This window comes from Poecile atricapillus, chromosome 27 (assembly GCF_030490865.1).
Source record: "Poecile atricapillus isolate bPoeAtr1 chromosome 27, bPoeAtr1.hap1, whole genome shotgun sequence".
Classification (NCBI taxonomy): Eukaryota; Metazoa; Chordata; class Aves; order Passeriformes; family Paridae; genus Poecile; species Poecile atricapillus.
The window spans coordinates 1,451,782-1,465,818 of NC_081275.1; the positions used below are offsets into that span (position 1 = coordinate 1,451,782).

At 55.1% G+C, this 14,037-nt stretch overlaps 2 protein-coding genes across 2 annotated transcripts; one reads left to right on the forward strand and one right to left on the reverse strand.

The window, feature by feature from the left end:
- Nucleotides 1-82: 82 nt before the first annotated feature.
- On the forward strand, nucleotides 83-2,351 carry PRR15L (proline rich 15 like). Its single transcript, XM_058857976.1, has 2 exons — nucleotides 83-173; nucleotides 931-2,351. Exon 2 carries the CDS (start codon nucleotides 932-934, stop codon nucleotides 1,229-1,231), a length of 300 nt encoding a protein of 99 aa, XP_058713959.1. The 5' UTR covers nucleotides 83-173; nucleotide 931; the 3' UTR covers nucleotides 1,232-2,351.
- Nucleotides 2,352-3,422: 1,071 nt separating this feature from the next.
- PNPO (pyridoxamine 5'-phosphate oxidase) lies at nucleotides 3,423-13,060 on the reverse strand. The gene is made up of 7 exons (XM_058857975.1): nucleotides 12,938-13,060; nucleotides 11,224-11,348; nucleotides 9,258-9,357; nucleotides 8,331-8,384; nucleotides 6,448-6,576; nucleotides 5,482-5,552; nucleotides 3,423-4,911 (listed from the first exon to the last, which is right to left on the reverse strand). Exons 1-7 carry the CDS (start codon nucleotides 12,980-12,982, stop codon nucleotides 4,746-4,748), a joined length of 690 nt encoding a protein of 229 aa, XP_058713958.1. The 5' UTR covers nucleotides 12,983-13,060; the 3' UTR covers nucleotides 3,423-4,745.
- Nucleotides 13,061-14,037: the final 977 nt, after the last annotated feature.

The following is a 14,037-nucleotide window of genomic DNA, read 5'->3' on the forward strand; positions in this document are numbered from 1 at the left end:
GGACACCCCCGGAACACCCCCAGGACACCCCCGGAACACCCCCGGGACACCTCCGAGACACAACCGGGACACCCCCGGGACACCCCCGAGATCCCCGGGACACCCCCGGGACACCTCGGGACCCCCGGGACACCCCCGGGACACCTCGGGACCCCCGGACGCGGCAGGAGGAGGTACCGGGATGCGGTGTCCGTGCTGGGAATGGGATGTGGGACCCCCGGGGACACTCTGGGGACCCCCGGGGACACTCTGGGGACACTCCGGGGATGGTCCCGCCTGGCTCTGGCACGGGGAAGGGGCGCTGGGGACACCGGGGCCACCAGCGGGATGGTGGCCGCAGTCTCTGTGCCCTTGTCCCCACGTCCCAGAGGGAAAAGGGGGGTTTTTATCTCCCCAAAGCCGTGCCGGGGGTGACATCTGGGAGGGCTCAGCGCCACGGGGACACGGATGGGGACAGGGATGGGGGACACGGAGCTGTGCGGGACCCCGGGAGCGCCACAGGGCCCCGAGAATCCCCCCCGGTGCCCGCGGCCAGGGAAGCGCTGGGCTCGGGAGCCGCCTTCCCTCGGTTCCTGCCCCGGAGCCACGCTCGGCTGATCCCGGAACCTTCCCGGGCCCTCCCACCGGGGACAGGCGGGCCCCGGGGCCGGGGTGCGGCGGGTGGGGACCCCCGGCAGCTCCCGGTGCGCCCCGGTTCCTGTTCCTGTTTGCTCAGCCCGTCCCTCCCCGGCCGCTACACGTGGCTGATAAGGGCAGCTCCCAGCCGCCTTTTCCCGGTTTTTCTCGGGAATTCCCGAGCCCTGGAACATCCGTCCCGCGGCAAAGGCAGCGCCGCATCCCTCACCGGCTGGGGAGGGCCCGGGGAATTCCAGGAGGGAATTCCAGGAGGGAATTCCGGGAGGGAAGGCGATCCCAGCAATGCCGTTCCAGGATGGCCGAGGGGCACGGCTGGTGGAAGCTGACGTTCCTGCGGAAGCGCCAGGCGGCGGCCCCGGTGCTCTACGAGAGCCCCGAGGGGCCCGGGGCACCGGGCGGGGACAGCGCGGAGGGGACGGAGCCCGAGGGACCCCCCGGCTTCACCGCCCGCCTGGAGAAGATCGTGGACAAGAGCACCAAGGGCAAACACGTCAAGGTCTCGCACTCCGGGCGCTTCAAGGAGAAGAAGAAAGTGAGGGCGACGCTGGCCGAGCACCCCAACCTGTGCGGGGCCGGCGAGCGGGAGGAGAAGTGACCCCGGCGGATGCTCCCGGTCCGCGGGGCTGCGGGAGCAGGGAGGACTCGGGACGGGGTTGAGCCGTGGGATGATCCGGGAGCCCGCGGGATTGACCCCAGCGCTGACTGGTTTGTACTGGGATGAGGACTCACCCCTGGCGGCCCGCCTGGCTCTGCCCCAATCCCATTCCCCAATCCCATTCCCAAATCCCATTCCCAAACCCCCTCCTCACTTTTTGGGGCCGAGCCCCGCTCGTGTCGCGGTCCCGAGGGGCTGCAGGGGACACTTCCCTGTCCCGAGGGAACAAATGACCTGACCCTGCCGGACAAAACCCCCGAGGGAAGCTCGGAGCGCTCCCAGGAGGAGCCGCATTCCCAAAGGGAATCGCTCCCTGCTGCTGGAAGCGGGGAGCCCAGCCCGGGGCTCGGCATGCTGCTGCTGCTAATGAACTGTTAATTAATGAACTCGGTTAATAAACCGAGCCTGGGAGCTCAGCGGATCCCTGGATCCAGCCTGGAAGGGTGGGAAGGCTCCGGATCCCCCCGGGACGGGGCGGGGAATCCCTGATCCTGAAGGAGGAGGAAGCAGAGGCGGTTCCGGGAGAGCTCCGCGGATCCCGAAATCTGGCATGGAAGGCTGGGAAAGCTCTGGATCCCTCCGGGATCTCTCTGGGAGCCATCCCGGGAAATCCCTGAGTCCCTGGATAAATGGGACACTCGGAGCTGGAAACAGAGGCAGCTCCGTGGATTCCTCTGCGGAAGAAATCCTCTGGAATCGCGGCCATCCCGGGAAATCCCTGACCCTGCGGAGAGGGGAACGCGCGGGGGTGAAGCGGAGGAAGCTCCGTGGATTCCTCTGCTCATCCCTGGCAGGGTGGGAAGGTTCTGGATCCCTCTGGAACCCCGCTGGGAACGCGGCCATCCCGGGAATCCGTGACCCCCTGGAAAAAGGAGACACCCGGAGCCCTCGCAGCTCCCGAACTCCGCAGCTCCAGCTCCGCCAAGAGACCGAGCCCGGTCCCGGTTTCCCGGCACGGGGCTGGTGCCAGCTCCGCCCGGTTCGGTTCGCTCGCAGCCCGTTCCTGGCGGCGCTGGGATCCCGGGATCGTGTCCAGACCGGGATCCCGGGATCGTGTCCCGGCGGGGATCCCGGGGATCGTGTCCCGGCGGGGATCCCGGGATCCTGTCCCGGCGGGGATCCCGGGGATCGTGTCCCGGCGGGGATCCCGGGGATCGTGTCCCGGCGGGGATCCCGGGATGCTGTCCCGGCGGGGATCCCGGGATCGTGTCCCGGCGGGGATCCCGGGATGGGGTCCCGGCGGGGATCCCGGGATGGGGTCCCAGCGGGAAGGAGAGCGAAGCCCCTCGATCCTTTTCCCCCCGTCCCACCGGAATTTGGGCAGCGACACCCCGCGCTGGCCGGACCGGGGGTCCGGAGCCTCTCGGGGGGCGGTGACAGCGGCACAAAGGGTGCGACAGCCCCGTGGCCACCGTCCCTCGGTGCCGGGAACCCCCTGGAACTCCCCGGGACCGGAACTCCCCGGGACCGGGAACCCCCGGGACCGGAACCCCCGGGATCCCCCGGGACCGGGAACCCCCAGGAACCCCCCGGGACCGGGAACCCCCCGGGTCCGGCTGCCCTCGGCTCCGCCACAGCGAACAGGGAACCGGGGAATTTTCAGGGATTGGTTTCGGCCGATCCCCGGGAGAGCCCGGCCCCGCCTGGGTAAATATTAACGCGATAGTAACCATTTACTAACCCGATATTAACTATTTACTAACCCGTTACTAACCCGATATTAACCATTTACTAACCCGATATTAACCCGTTACTAACCATTTACTAACCCGTTACTAACCCGTTACTAACCCCATGTTAACCCGTTACTAACCCGATATTAACCATTTACTAACTCGTTACTAACCCGTTCCTAACCCGTTCCTAACCCGTTATTAACCATTTACTAACCCGTTACTAACCCGATATTAACCCGTTAATAACCCGTTACTAACCCGATATTAACCCGATATTAACCCCCTCCTAACCTGTTACTAACCCATTATTAACCCGTTATTAACCCGTTACTAACCCGATATTAACCATTTACTAACCCCATATTAACCCGTTATTAACCCATTATTAACCCGTTATTAACCCGATATTAACCCGTTATTAACCCGTTCCTAACCCGGAATTAACAACCCAAAGCCGCCACAGAAATCCCGGTTTATTTTTTCCCAGGGGCGGGGCCAGGCAGGGGCGGCACCATTTAACTTAATTAAATAATTAACAGCAAGAGGGACTTGGGAATTGAGCACATTCCAGAGAAAACGTGGAGAGCGGCGGGACAGGGCCAGGGGGGTCACAGCGGGACCCTGCACGGTCATTAACACGATTAATTAATTAACGTGATAATTAATCAACACGATTAATTAACCACCGGCAGCGATTGGAGATGGATTTAGGGACACACCGGGATGAGGGTGGCTCCAAATCCATTTCCTGGGATGGGACAGGGATGGGACAGGGACAGGGATGGGGTCACAGGGGTCACAGCCAGACCCTGCACGGTCATTAACACAATTAATTAATGTGATAATTAATCAACATGATTAATTAACCACTGGCAGCGATTGGAGATGGATTTAGGGACACACCGGGATGAGGGTGGCTCCAAATCCATTTCCCGGGATGGGACAGGGACAGGGATGGGACAGGGACAGGAACAGGGGGGTCACAGGGGTCACAGCCAGACCCTGCACAATCATTAACACAATTAATTAACCACTGGTACTGATTTGAGACGGATTTGGGAACACACCAGGGCGAGGGCAGCTCCAAATCCATTTCCCAGGATGGGACAGGAACAGGGATGGGACACGGACAGGGATGGGACAGGGAAGGGACAGGGGGGTCACAGGGGTCACAGCCAGACCCTGCACGATCATTAACACCATTAATTAACTATTGGTACTGATTGGAGATGGATTTGGGAACACACCAGGGCAAGGGCAGCTCCAAATCCATTTCCCAGCACAGGACAGGGATGGAACAGGGACAGGGATGGGACAGGGGGGTCACAGCCAGACCCTGCACAGTCATTAACACAATTAATTAATGTGATAATTAATCAACATGATTAATTAACCACTGGCAGCAATTGGAGATGGATTTGGGAACACACCGGGATTAGGGCAGCTCCAAATCCATTTCCTGGGATGGGACAGGGATGGGACAGGGATGGGACAGGGGGGTCACAGGGGTCACAGCCAGACCCTGCACAATCATTAACACAATTAATTAACCACCAGCAGCGATTGGAGGTGGATTTGGGAACACACCGGGATAAGGGCAGCTCCAAATCCATTTCCTGGGATATGACACGGACAGGGATGGGACAGGGATGGGACAGGGACAGGGATGGGACAGGGGGGTCACAGGGGTCACAGCCAGACCCTACACAATCATTAACACAATTAATTAACCACTGGCACTAATTGGAGGTGGATTTGGGGCAGTTGCAGGGCCGGGCTCAGGGGGCCAAGCGCTCGTAGACCCAGTGGCCGTGGGCAGGGTGGGTCATGGCCCCGAGCGGCGCCGCGCGGTCCCGCAGGCGCCGGAACACGATGCGGTCGTGCAGCCGGTTCGTCTGACCCTGCCAGAACTCCAGAACCTCCGGCTCCACGATGTACGCGCCCCTGGAGGGGAGATGGGGGGTTTGGGGGGGATTCGGGGGTTTGGGGGGCTCTGGAGGGCTCTGGGGGGACGTTGGGGGGGCTCTGAGGGGGGTTCTGAGGGGATTCGGGGGTTTGGGGGGGCTTTGGGGAGCTCTGAGGGGGGTTCTGAGGGGGGACTCTGGGGGTTTGGGGGGGATCTGGGGGGCTCTGAAGGGACTTTGGGGGGTTCTGAAGGGACTCTGGGGGGTTCTGAGGGGGGCTCTGGGGGGCTCTGAGGGGACTTTGGGGGGTTCTGAGGGGGGATCTGGGAAGTTCAGAAGGGGCTTAGGGGGGCTCTGGGGGGTCTCTGGGGGTTTGGAGGGTCTCTGGGGAGCTCTGAGAGGGGATCTGGGGGGCTCTGAGAGGGGTTCTGGGGGTTTGGGGGGGCTCTGAGGGGGGATCTGGGAAGTTCAGAAGGGGCTTAGGGGGGCTCTGGGGAGGATCGGGGGGCTCTGAGGGAGCACAGGAGGGATCTGGGGGGCTCAGGAGGGATCTGGGGGGCTTTGGGGGGCTCAGGAGGGGCTTTGGGGGGGCTCAGCCCCCCACCCTCACCAATATTCCGGCCTGGGCACCGTCGTGTCCCGGTAGAGCTCCTCCAGCTCCGCGCTCTTCTTCCTCAGGAACTGCGGGGAGGGAGGGGAGCAGGGATTCCCAAAAGGAACAGGGGATTCCATGGATCCCAAAGGGAACAGGGAATTCCATGGATCCCAAAGGGAACAGGGGATCCCATGGATCCCAAAGGGAACAGGGGATTCCATGGATCCCAAAGGGAACAGGGAATTCCATGGATCCCAAAGGGAACAGGGGATTCCATGGATCCCAAAGGGAACAGGGATTCCATGGATCCCAAAAGGAACGGGAATTCCATGGATCCCAAAAGGAACGGGAATTCCATGGATCCCAAAGGGAACAGGGAGGATTAGCAGGATCCCATGAGGATCACTGGGATCCCGTGGCCAATCCCAAAGGGAACAGGGAAGATCAGCAGGATCCCATGGCTGATCCCATGAGGATCAGCAGGATCCCGTGGCCGATCCCGGGAGGATCCCCAGGATCCCGTGGCCGATCCCAAAGGGAACAGGGAAGATCACCGGGATCCCGTGGCCAATCCCAGGGAGGATCAGCAGGATCCCATGGCCAATCCCATGATGATCACTGGGATCCCGTGGCCGATCCCGTGAGGATCCCCAGGATCCCGGTGCTGATCCCGTGAGGATCCCCAGGATCCCGGTGCTGATCCTGGTGCTGATCCCGGGAGGATCCCGGGAGGATCCCCAGGATCCCGGTGCTGGTCCCGGTGCCGATCCCGGTGCCGATCCCGGGAGGATCCCCAGGATCCCGGTGCTGGTCCCGGTGCCGATCCCGGTGCCGATCCCGGGAGGATCCCCAGGATCCCGGTGCCGATCCCGGGAGGATCCCGGGAGGATCCCCAGGATCCCGGTGCTGATCCCGGGAGGATCCCCAGGATCCCGGTGCTGATCCCGGTGCCGATCCCGGTGCCGATCCCGGTGCGCTCACCTCGCGGTCGGGGATGACGGAGCTCTGCCTGCTGACCAGAGCCCCGATCTGGCTGCCCCTGGGCCGGGAGTGGAAATAGCGCTCGGATTCCTCCTCCGGCAGCCGCTTCACCGAGCCCTCGATGCGCACCTGGGGCAGCGACAGCTCCGTCCTTCCCGCCCCTTCCCACCCCAAAATTCCGGGATCACCATCCCTGGGACCCGGCCAGCATCCCCAGAGGTGCTCCCAAGCATGGAATCACCCCATTCCCTGCTTTTCCCATCCCAAAACTCCGGGATCACCATCCCTGGGACCCGGCCAGAGGCTCCCAAGCATGGAACCACCCCATTCCCTGCCTTTCCCACCCAAAACTCCGGGACCACCATCCCTGGGATCTGGCCAACATCCCCAGAAGTGCTCCTGAGCACAGAATCACCTCATTCCCTGCTTTTTCCACCCAAAACTCAGGGATCACCATCCCTGGCACCTGGCCAGAGGCTCCAAAGGTGCTCCCGAGTATGGAACCACCCCATTCCCTGCTTTTTCCATCCCAAAACTCCGGGACCACCATCCCTGGGACCTGGCCAGAGGTTCCCAAGCACAGACCCACCCCATTCCCTGCCTTTTCCACCCCAAAAATGCACGGATCCCATTCCTGGTGGTGTCCACCATCCTCTAGGATGTGACCAGAGGTTCCAAAGGTGCTCCCAAGCATGGAATGACCCCATTTCCTGCTTTTCCCATCCCAAAACTCAGGGATCCCCATCCCTGGGACCTGGCCAGAGGCTCCAAAGGTGCTCCCAAGCATGGAATGACCCCATTTCCTGCTTTTCCCATCCCAAAACTCAGGGATCACCATCCCTGGGATCTGAGCAGATGCTCCAAAGGTGCTCCTGGGCATGGAACCACCCCATTCCCCGACTTTCCCACCCCAAAAATGCACGGATCCCATTCCTGGTGGTGTCCACCATGCTCTAGGATGTGGCCAGAGGTTCCAAAGGTGCTCCCAAGCATGGAATGACCCCATTCCCTGCCTTTCCCATCCCAAAACTCAGGGATCACCATCCCTGGGATCTCTCCAGTGTCTCCAGAGGTGCTCCTGAGCATGGAATGACCCCATTCTCCGACTTTCCCACCCCAAAAATGCACGGATCCCATTCCTGGTGGGCTCCTTCATCCCCTGGGATCTCTCCAGTGTCTCCAGAGGTGCTCCTGAGCGTGGAATGACCCCATTCCCTGCTTTTTCCACCCAAAACTCAGGGACCACCATCCCTGGGACCCGGCCAGCATCCCCAGAGGTGCTCCTGAGCGTGGAATGACCCCATTTCCTGCTTTGTCCACCCAAAACTCAGGGACCACCATCCCTGGGACCTGACCAGAGGCTCCCAAGGTGCTCCCGAGTGTGGAACCACCCCATTCCCTGCTTTTTCCATCCCAAAACTCCGGGACCACCATCCCTGGGATCTGGCCAACATCCCCAAAAGTGCTCCTGAGCACAGACCCACCCCATTCCCTGACTTTCCCACCCCAAAAATGCACGGATCCCATTCCTGGTGGGCTCCTTCATCCCCTGGGATCTGTCCAGCAGCTCCAGAGGTGCTCCCGAGTATGGAATGACCCCATTCCCTGCTTTTTCCACCCCAAAACTCCAGGACCACCATCCCTGGGATCTGAGCAGATGCTCCAAAGGTGCTCCTGAGCACAGAATGACCCCATTCCCTGCTTTTTCCACCCAAAACTCAGGGACCACCATCCCTGGGATCTCTCCAGTGTCCCCAGAGGTGCTCCTGAGCATGGAATGACCCCATTCCCTGCTTTCTCCACCCAAAACCAGTGGGGTGAGCCCCCAGCCCCCAATTCCCAGCCCAATTCCCAGGATCCCCATCCCGGGGACCCCTCCTCACCTGCCTGCAGAGCGGCTCCCAGTAGAAAACCAGGGAAGCGAAGGGATTGGAATCCTGGCGGGAAGAGGAGGGAGCTGTCGGCACAACCACGCCGCTCCCAGATCCAGGAATTCGGGATTCGCCGGGATTTTCCACCCAAATCCCCACCCCAGCTACAGAAATCTGGGATTTATGGGGATTTCTCCACCCAGGTTCCCTCCCCAGCTCCGTAAATCTGGGATTTCTTGGGATTTCACCCCAAAATTCCCTTCCCAGCTCCATAAATCCAGGATTTATCAGGATTTCTCCCCAGAATTCCCTTCCCAACTCCATAAATCCAAGATTTATCAGGATTTCTCCCCAGAATTCCCTCCCCAGCTCCGTAAATCCATGATTTCTCAGGATTTCTCAGGATTTCTCAGGATTTCTCCCCAGAATTCCCTCCCCAGCTGCAGAAATCCAGGATTTCTCGGGATTTCTCAGGATTTCTCAGGATTTCTCGGGATTTCTCGGGATTTCTCCCCAGAATTCCCTCCCCAGCTCCGTAAATCCAGGATTTCTCGGGATTTCTCGGGATTTCTCAGGATTTCTCAGGATTTCCTCCCTGAATTCCCTCCCCAGCTCCGTAAATCCAGGATTTCTCACGATTTCTCAGGATTCCTCAGGATTTCTCCCCAGAATTCCCTCCCCAGCTCCATAAATCCAGGATTTCTCAGGATTTCTCTGGATTTCTCAGGATTTCTGGGGATTCCTCAGGATTTCCCCCCCGAATTCCCTCCCCAGCTGCATAAATCCAGGATTTCTCAGGATTTCTCAGGATTTCTCAGGATTTCTCAGGATTTCTCAGGATTTCTCGGGATTCCTCAGGATTTCTCAGGATTTTCCCCCCAGAATTCCCTCCCCAGCTCCATAAATCCTGGATTTCTGGGGATTCCTCAGGTTCCTCACCAGCTCCCTGCCCTTCCTGCTCTGGTAGTTGGTGAAGAAGCGGAATCCGTCCTGCCCGAAGCCCTTCAGCAGCACCATCCGCGCCGAGGGCTTCCCATCCCTGCGGGAACAGCCCGGGATATTATTATTATTATTATTATTATTATTATTATTATTATTATTATTATTATTATTATACTATTACTGTTATTATTAATTTTTTATTATTATTTTATTATTATTATCATCATCATTATCATTACTATCATCATAATTATCATTATTATCATTATTATTATTATCATTATTATTATTATCATTATTATCATTATCATCATTATTATTATCATTATCATTATTACCATTGTCACTATTATCTAATTACATTAAATAATTATACATATTTAATATATCACCGTTATTTAATGATATATTAAATTATTATTTAATTACAGTTATATTTTTATATTATATAAATATATGTGTAATATAAAAATCATATTGTAACATAACATAATATAATATAATATAATATAATATAATATAATATAATATAATATAATATAATATAATATAATATAATATAATATAATATAATATAATATAATATAATATAATATAATATTATAGAATAGAAGAGAATAGAATGTAATGTAAAATAATGTAATGTAATGTAATATAACAACAAACATAATATAATGTAATGTGATGTAATGTAATATAATTATAATATCATAGAATATAATATAATATTATAGAATAGAATAGAATAGAATGTAATATAACAACAAACATAATATAATGTAATATAATTATAATATAATATTATAGAATAGAATAGAATGTAATGTAATGTAATGTAACAACAAACATAACATAATATAATGTAATGTAATACAATGTAATATAATATAAAATACAATATAATACAATATATAATACAATACAATATATAGTATAATGTAATGTAATGTAAGATAATATAATTATAATATAATTTAATGTAATGTAATATAATACAGCAAACACAACGTAATGTAACTTAATATAATGTAATATAATACAATATAATATATCATACAATATAATATATAATATAATACAATATATAATATAATGTAATGTAAGATAATATAATTATAATATAATGTAATGTAATATAACATAACAACAAACGTAATGTAATTTAATATAACGTAATATAATATAATACAATATAATATAATATAATATATAATACAATATGTAATATAATGTAATTAATAAAATATAATATTATATAATTTAATAATGTAATATAATGTAATATAATATAATATAATATAATATAATATAATATAATATAATATAATATAATATAATATAATATAATATAATATAATATAATATAATATAATGTAATATAATGTAATGTAATATAATATAATATAATATAATATAATATAATATAATATATAATATATAATATATATTATATATTATATAATATATTATATATATAATATATTATGTATAATATAATATAAATATTATATATAATATATAGTATATATAATATATTATATATTATGTATAATATAATATAAATATTATATATAATATATATTATATATAATATATTATATATTATGCATAATATAATATAAATATTATATATAATATATATTATATATAATATATTATATAATATATTATATGTTATATATATAATATATTATGTATAATATAATATAAATATTATATATAATATATATTATATATTATATATTATATAATATATTATATATATGATATGTATAATATTATGTATATTATAAATATTATATATATTACATTATATTATATATATTACATTATATTATATTACATTATATTACATTATATTATACAATATAACATAATATAAAAACTAATACAATATAATACCCAATGGAATGTCATTTCTGTGTGTCTGTGTGTGTGTCCCCTGTGTGTCCCTGTCCCTGACCTGCTGCAGGTGGCCAGGCACATGGCGTTGGGCTCTCCGATGTCGGGACACTCCAGAGCCTGCTGGAACCAGGCCCGGAACTGCTCCAGGGGGTCCAGGGACACCAAATGCTGCTCCTCGAACGCCTGGGGACACGGGGGGGTTGGGGACATCTGGGGGGGTTGGGGACACCGGGGGGGTTGGGGACACTGGGGGGTTTGGGGACACCGGGGGGATTTGGGGACATCTGGGGGGGTTGGGGACATCTGGGGGGGGGGGGGATTTGGGACACTTTGGAGGGTTTGGGGACATCTGGGGGGGGGGGATTGGGGACAATTCGGGGGCGGTTTGGGGACATCTAGGGTGGGATTGGGGATACCTGGCGGGGGGTTTGGGGACACCTGAGGGTGTTTGGGGACACCTGAGGGGGATTGGGGACACCTGGGGGGTTTAGGGACATCTGGGGTGGGATTGGGGATACCTGGCGGGGGGTTTAGGGACACTTTGGCGGGTTTGGGGACATCTGGGGGGGGGGTTGGGAACATCTGGGGGGGATTGGGGACACTTTGCGGGGTGTTCGAGGACACTTTGGGGGGTTTGGGGACACTTCGGGGGTGGTTTGGAAACACCTGGGGGGATTGGGGACATCTGGGGGGGGACTGAGGACATCTGGTGGGTGTTTGGGGACACCTGGTGGGGGTGTGGGGACATCTGGGGGGGGTTGGGGACATCTGGGGGGGGATATTGGGGACATCTGGAGGGTGTTTGGGGACACTTTGGGGAGTTTGGGGACACCGGGGTGGCCCTGAGGGCACAGCACGGGAGGGGGGAGCAGGTCTGGGGACAGGCTGGGGGGTGACCCCTGGTATTGGGGACAGGCTGGGGGGACATCCTGGACCTGGGCAGGGGTCCCCAGACCTTGGGGACATCCAGGGGGGACATCCCTGGACCTGGGGAGGGGTCCCCGAGCCTTGGGGACATTCCGGGGTGTTCCCGAGCCTTGGGGACATCCGGGGGGGGGTCACCCTGGCTGGGGACATCCAGGGGGGTCCCCAGACCTTGGGGACATCCCGGGGGCTCCTCCCGTGCCGGGTTCCCCCGGTCCCCCCGCTCCCCCCTCGGTGTCCCCCCGGTCCTCCCGGTCCCCCCGGTCCCACCTCGGTGTCCCCCCGGTCCCCCGCTCCCACCTCGGTGTCCCCCCGGTCCCCCGCTCCCACCTCGGTGTCCCCCCGGTCCCCCCGGTCCCCCGCTCCCCCTCGGTGTCCCCCCGGTCCCCCCGGTCCCCCCGGTCCCCCGCTCCCCCTCGGTGTCCCCCCGGTCCCCCGCTCCCCCTCGGTGTCCCCCCGGTCCCCCCGGTCCCCCGTTCTCACCTCGGTGTCCCCCCGCTCCCCCCGGTCCCCCGCTTCCCCTCGGTGTCCCCCCGGTCCCCCCGCTCCCCCCGCTCCCCCTCGGTGTCCCCCCGGTCCCCCCGGTCCCCCGTTCCCCCCTCGGTGTCCCCCCGGTCCCCCGTTCTCACCTCGGTGTCCCCCCGCTCCCCCCGGTCCCCCGCTCTCACCTCGGTGTCCCCCCGTTCCCCCCGTTCCCACCTCGGTGTCCCCCCGCTCCCCCCGGTCCCCCGGTCTCACCTCGGTGTCCCCCCGCTCCCCCCGGTCCCCCGGTCTCACCTCGGTGTCCCCCCGTTCCCCCCGTTCCCACCTCGGTGTCCCCCCGGTCCCCCCGGTCCCCCCGTTCTCACCTCGGTGTCCCCCCGGTAGCGCCTCCGCAGCTCCCCCAGCTCCATGGCGGGCCCGCCGCGCGGGGAGGGGGGCGTGGCCAAACACCGACACGCCCACTCCTCCCGCAACAGCCAATAGGAAGCGGCGGAGCGCGCGCGCCTCCCCGAGAGATGGAAGCCCATTGGTGGAAGGGGAAGGGGCGTGGTTAAAAAACCCGGAAGTGGTGTTGGGGTTTTGGCGGGTACATGGGGGGTTCTTAAAGGGGCAGCGACCTCGGGAGGGGACACGGGGCTTGGGGACATCGGGGACAAGGTGGGGACACCGGAGCTGGGGGACAGGGGGGAGGCGGGAATGGCACAGCTGGGCCTGCCTGGGGGCGGGGATTGTGACAGGGGACACGGGGGAAATGGGGGGACACGGGGATTTGGGGACAGGGATTTGGGGACAAGGACATTTGGGATACTGTGACAAGGGCCAGGATTTGGGGACATTTGGACCTGGGGAGGTGGTGACGAGGTGCTGGGACATGGTGGGGACAGGGATTTGGGGACACTGAGCACAAGGAAAGTGGGAATGGGAAATTTGGGATACTGGGATAAGGGACAGGATTTGGGGACAGGGATATTTGGGATACTGTGACAAGGACAGGGATTTGGGGACAGGGAAGTTTGGGATGCTGGGACAAGGGACAGGGATTTGGGGACATTTGGGATACTGTGACAAGGACAGGGATTTAGGGACAGGATTTGGGGACAGGGATTTGGGGACAGGGACATTTGGGATATTGGGACAAGGGACAGGGATTTGGGGACAGGGATCTTTGGGATACTGTGACAAGGACAGGGATTTGGGGACAGGATTTGGGGACAGGGAAGTTTGGGATGCTGTGACAAGCACCAGGATTTGGGGACAGGGATTTGGGGATATTTGGGATGCTGGGACAAGGGACAGGATTTGGGGACAGGGACATTTGGGATATTGGGACAAGGGACGGGATTTGGGATATTGGGACAAGGGACAGGGATTTGGGGACAGGGATATTTGGGATACTGTGACAAGGACAGGCATTTGGGGACAGGGATGTTTGTGATATTGGGACAAGGGACAGGGATTTGGGGAC